Source organism: Myotis myotis, unplaced genomic scaffold (genome assembly GCF_014108235.1).
Source record: "Myotis myotis isolate mMyoMyo1 unplaced genomic scaffold, mMyoMyo1.p scaffold_m19_p_8, whole genome shotgun sequence".
In the NCBI taxonomy this organism is placed as follows: Eukaryota; Metazoa; Chordata; class Mammalia; order Chiroptera; family Vespertilionidae; genus Myotis; species Myotis myotis.
Genome location: NW_023416390.1, coordinates 55,522,088 through 55,528,087, shown reverse-complemented (window position 1 = coordinate 55,528,087; position 6,000 = coordinate 55,522,088). Strand labels below are relative to the sequence as shown.

General features: G+C 40.8%; 1 protein-coding gene across 3 annotated transcripts in view; it reads right to left on the bottom strand.

Annotated features, from left to right (window-relative positions):
• Positions 1-1,215: 1,215 nt before the first annotated feature.
• ITGB6 (integrin subunit beta 6) overlaps positions 1,216-6,000 on the bottom strand; it is a 75,711-nt gene continuing 70,926 nt past the window's right edge. For all 3 annotated transcript variants that reach the window (XM_036320521.1, XM_036320520.1, XM_036320522.1), the window contains one exon: positions 1,216-2,966. In XM_036320521.1, the coding sequence (XP_036176414.1) occupies positions 2,868-2,966 (99 nt within the window). In that variant the 3' untranslated portion in view covers positions 1,216-2,867. The remainder of the gene's footprint in view (positions 2,967-6,000) is intronic.

Genomic DNA, 6,000 nt, shown 5'->3' with positions numbered 1-6,000 from the left:
CTTTCTCTCCTTTTGTAGGAATGGGCCTTTCTAAGACATGACTTTTTCTAGGCTGACTTTTTTGTTAGTATTTGGCTTTTCTCTGTTTTTTTGTTTGTTTCTTTGTTTTGATTAGGAAAACAAGCATGGCGCCATGGAATTTGCCAAATGGATGTCCAGAAAAATGGCACCACCTGCCCGCATTAGTACTCTAGGGCTGCCACGCAAAGCATCCACGCAAAGTGTGGATGGCTCAAACAACAGCAATGCAGTGGCTCACAGTTCTGGAGGCTGAAGTCCCATATCAAGGCACTGGCTTCTGTGGAGGCCTCTTTCGTTGGCTTGTAGATGGCTGTCTTCCTCCCCGGTACCTCTGTGAGGTCTTCCCTCTGTGCACTTCTGTGTCCTAATCTCTTTTTCTTATAAGGGTACCAACCATAACAGATCAGGGCCCAACCTGATGATCTCATTTTAACTTAATTACCTCTTTAAATACCGTATGTCCAAATGCAGTCACGTTCTGAGGTACTGGGGGTTAGGACCTCAGAAGTATATGAGTTTTAGGGTGGGGACCACAATTCAACCCATAACATTAAACCTGTTTTCACAAAATATGGGGTAATGTCCAGGCCTGTTTTAAAAGGCCTCGTAATGGGAGTGTTATAACCAGGCAGCAAATTACAGCCTGTTTTCTGCTGTCTCCTGCGCCCTGTGGCTGCCTCTTTCTCCTCTTCTCCTTGGCCCCAGACAGATCAGCAAGGCGGTCAGAGCAGGTCACACAGGGATCCAGAAATCCAAGAAGAGGGTTTTGTAGCAAGTAAATAAAAGGAATTATCGACCATCTACGGCTCATTGTTTAAATTACCATGTTTATTTATGTCAACACAAAATACAATAAAACAACTTACAAAACCCATTTTATCTTCATGTAACATAACTCTTCAGTGAACAGAAGTACTACTGTTAATGTTTTGGCCTTTTCAAGGTCCAGCCCTGGGTCAAAACAGTATTCAGACAAATAGCAAATTCTTCTCTATATATACACAGGAGGAAAACTTATATTTTCTAAAATCCCATTCCAGTAATAATACAGAAATGTCACATGTCGAGGTGAATACTACGGTTGTGCCATCAGAATTGCAACTTCCTTGTTGCTCTAGATTTCCATCAGACTGTGGGCTTCAGTCGGGAAGTAGGGGGCACGTCAGCCCTTCAGGTTTCCAGTGTGATTGCTTAGTAATTTTTTTTTTTTTTACCATAGCTGTGTACTCCACAAGTGTGAGATTTACCTGAGTTATTAAGAAACCAGAAATAAAGTCTCAAAGTAATCAGTGTGTACAGATCTACCTGTAAGACTGATGGAATTTACCATAGAGTAATCTGCTCCAATTCAGTGGAGAAGCATGAAGCCTCCATTACAGAATGAACTCTTCACGTAGCAAAAGACTTCACATTGGAATTTACTCAAAGGTAGTAAACAGGGCACAAAAGTACAAGACTTCACCTGCAATCCAGTAGTCTAAATGCTGTATGTTCTGTCCAGCAAATGATAGTTGCTGTTTAACTCACAAGATCTTTCTATCATTTCACTGACTAAGGAGTCAGCCTCATGCTGTGGAAAGAAGACATGGTTTGGAGCTAGAAGATCTGGATTGTGGACCAGTTCTACTTACTCTCTGAACCCTAGCTTCCTTATGAGGATCAGAGAAGAAGAACATGCTTTGTAAAGTAGTATTTATTATAAAAATGTTATTTTGCAGTGTCCATCTCTTCAGTCAATCTAAGGATCCCTAATCACCCCCATGTATTTTACAAGTAAAATCTTACTTTTTAAAGTAAATATATCATGCATATTTACCATATGCAGCTGAAATGTCAAGTTATGTTATGCAAGTGGAAAGAGAATATTGGTAAAGAAACCCATTACTCAACGAGGGACTTTTGTACTCTCGATGTGCTTGATTTAAAACCACTTAAAATGTTGTTTCTTTTGTAATATTGGAGCTCTTGTTGAATAAACTAACCATTTAAAGTAATTCTTTAACAGGAAATTAAAACTCTCATATGGCAATTGCAGGGGTTAGAAGACTGTGAAACTGAGTAAAATGGATTGACAAATTTGGGAGAAGCAATAGTTTGAAAACTCAGAATCTGGAGGGGATCTGAGTGCAGAAGTTTATTTTGGGGTAAGTAACTGAAAATAATCTAAATGATAGGCTTGCTATTTTTGTTTTTTATTGGTGACTTCCTAAAATTATAAATTACTTCTTCCTCATCTGTAAAACAAATAAAACACTTACTTGTGTATCTGACTTTTAGGTTCAAACAAATCCACAGTAATTAACACTTAATTTTCATTCTTACATTTGGGATTTCTTTAGAGAATTGCACTCTTTCAGCTGAAGTAAAATCAGAATCTCTTAGAAAAAGAAATCCTCCTTTAGGAAAGGCACATTTACGAAAAGTTTGGAATAAGTTGGAGAATGTGCGTATGTAATGGGAACATGTGGGCCTTGTGACTTGGCTGAGACAAAGACCTCAGGTAGCTATATTCTGGATATAAATGAGATTCTAATTTCAAACATTTTTCAAATGCAGATCAGGCTCCCATGAATCATTTTGATGATTTTTTGAGGCATTAATGCAACAGAGTGAATATTCCTCAAATGATCCCCAAAGTCACCCCTTTGCTAAGGTATTTCTCTTCTTGATTATTTTGAACCTGCCAACATAGTCTCTAACCTTCATACAGAGAATGACTGATCTCCAAATGACCTATTATTATCTTAAACCAAGCTCATTTTTGAAGCAACAAAGAAAGAAAAATTAAGCAGTGCATTAACATTTCATATCAGTGAAACAGACATTTTTTTGTGCATGAAGTAGTTCTATCCATCCGTGGAAAGATCCACCTTTTGTTTTTCCCTGTGTTTATAGGTTACATTTTTAAAGGTGCTGGTGGAGCCTCTGTACAGTGGGTTGGTTCCCTAAAAAATAAAAAAGGAGGTTCAAATGAAAGTACATTTTGTTATTACACTGTTTTAACATATCTAAATAATTTCATTGTACATTACCAATTGGGAAAAGAGAGTCAGTTTCAATCCTGAAAGCCACTTGAATAATTTTGATGTTATACTTTTAGTGTTTTAAAATTAATGCATCTTCATTTTATTTTTTAATATGCAGAACTAGCCCCGTGTGTGTATTCTAAAAATCTTACCCTTTTTGGAAATGCACTAATTTATTGATGGAAAACAAGACTTTAGCTGTTTTATTCACTGCTATTTTCTTAGCACTGAAAACAGTGCCCATGTCAGAGTAAGCATTCGCTTATTTGTGGAAGGAATAGAATGAGCCAATAGATGACTCACAGTGAAATGTAAAGTAAAAAATGAAAAAAGTGAGCATACGAAGATGCATGACACAGTAGGACCTGCTTTTATGAAATGTGTTTCTGGGTAGGCTGGGGTGGCGCATTGGTTGAGCATCAACCTCTGAACCAGGAGGTCACGGTTTGATTCCCTGTCAGGCCATATGCCCTGGTTGTGGGCTTGATCCCCAGTGTGGGGCATGCAGGAGGTAACCGATCAATGATTCTCTCTCATCATTGATGTTTCTATCTCTCACTCCCTCTCCCTTCCTCTCTGAAATCTTAAAAAAAAAAAAAAAAAAAAAAAAAAAGGAAATGTGCTTCTGGTGAAAGGCATCAAACAAAGGCACAAATAATCTTGCTAAAATGAGATCAAAATTCGGAAAGAGGAGTGACTAGCTGCTTGGGAGAAGCAGAGAAAGATTCCCAGGACGGTGACTGCCTGCTCAGGATCGAGAAAGAACCAGGTGGCTTTTGTAAACTAGTGTTTGAATCAGGGTCACAAGTCGGGTGTTTGCGACACTGGACTCGTGAAGGAGCACAGGTCCCAAGGCAGGTTGGGCAAGATGCTTATGCCCTTGGGGCGGTGAGAGGTGGGGTACTGATGCCTGGATAATTCAGCTGTGCCGTTTGGGTTGTTAGTGTGTTTCCAGGGGCTGTCACCAGGACCAGAAGGACCAACGCTCTCTAGGTGTTTAAAGAAATGCCAAGCTTGTTCCTTCTATTTCTCTTCTTTGGTTTAACTGCTCCTGGCAGGCGCAAGATGTCTGGGTAAGGTACAGTCTATTTTCTCCTTCTTTCCAAGGTTGACCACACAGGCTCAGGTGTCAGACAGCCTGGGTTCAATCCAGCAGCACTATGTGACCTTACTTAAGCAACTCCAAGCCTTGGCGTCCTTATCTATAAGAGAGATTGCCAAAATGCTTGCCTTAGCTACGAGGTAATGTACTTTAGCACAGTGCCTGGCACACAGTTCCCAATAAATGCTGCCTCTTACCAGCTCTAACTTATAGCTCTTCTTTATATTTGGAACTTCCTTTCCTTTTATGTCCTGGAGAGTGTAATAAAGACATTACCCCCCAGGGTTTTGGTCCTCTGAACATTCCCAAGCCTATGTCTGAGTATGCGTGGAGTCCACATATCATCTCAGACCCTCCAAATGGATAAACCTTATACTTTGGTCTCCTTATTTCATGAACTGTAGAAATGGTAGCAATTTCCAGGCATAGATCTGAAAAAGCATGACTATATTGGCTTTGTAAGTACATTTCTCTCAGCTCTTAGAAGACCTCAGTAAAATGAAAAATACTCCCTGGTCTCTCCCACCTGTTGCCCTTGGATTCACTGCAGTGTCTTCATTTTGAGGAGGAATAACACCTGCACCTGTTTCTCTGTTGCCCAGAGCCAGTGGCCTGACCCCAGACTGAGTAACATGTCACCTTTGCTCAGGCCTTTGGAGTGAGATGCTATCTCAGTAATGAGGGCAAACAGAAAAGAGGCTCCTTGGTGGTGGATGAGGAGTGAAGGCTAAGTCAGCATATTGCCTCTGCTCCTGAGGTCAGCCTGGCTAAATCTGAGGGCCCTCCAGTTCTTACTTAGTCCTGCTTCCATAAGAACTTGAAATTTGGACTGTGAAGAGCATGCTAATGTGTTCTTAGACGCAAGTAGAATATTATTGCAAACAAAAATACATGGAATTCTATTAAGTTTAAGAGACTATATGCTATTCAGTTTAAGGTGGTTACAGAAGAATAAGAAACGAATTGAAGAGGAAAGATGGGCAGGGTGAGGATAATGAGTAGGGGCACCGGCCTGGAGGAAGAGGGTGGCTTAGGGAGAAGACAATGTACTCTGAAATTCAGAGTAAATGGCTGTGAGAAGGGCCAGCTTGAATCAGCGAAAGGCGAGGAACTCTCTTGGGGGCCCCATCCCATATCATGTCAAACAAATTGAAATTCACCCCATCTCACTCTAAATGTCGTTTGTATGCCCTACAAAGGAGATGATGAGTTGCGATTGACTGATTGATTACACATGTTATTTTGTAGACACTTAGTTGAATGTGTAATTTTGATTGTGTGGTTTTCATTCTATATTTTTAAAGCAACTTCATTTATTCAGGCCTACAATATTTTGGGAGTCTCTTGCAAAGCTAGTTATAGGGGCTGGGCACGCTAATAGGTGATGGTGGATAAAGCAGACCCCACTGTAGTAGGAGGGTAAGGTGGAAATTTAAAAGTGGAGAAAGAGCAAGTATATATTGGGGAGGGGGGAGTGTTTCCTGCAGAATGGAGCTCAGCAGAATGAGCTCAGCTCAGGTTTTGCTGACAGCAGGAAGTGTGCCAATGTCTGACATTGCCTCTTCTAGTGCCACGCAGGTGGCAACTTCCCACAAAAGAGTTTCAGCTGAGACACAGGCTTGTGTCTGGTTCCATTTCAGGTGAGTCTGCACTCCTTCCCTTAGACAAGGTTGTGTTTCCCCCAACCATCTGGGGCGACTAGGCTAATTCCCCCAGGCATCTGGGGGTAGTAATTTAGGCTGTAGATTCTGCAAATGCAACGGCACATTTTTAGAGCTTGAAAAAGTGGTAATAAGAAAGCTCTCTGTCATAACCCACAGCTCTCTTAATGATTGCCTAACTGCCAAACGC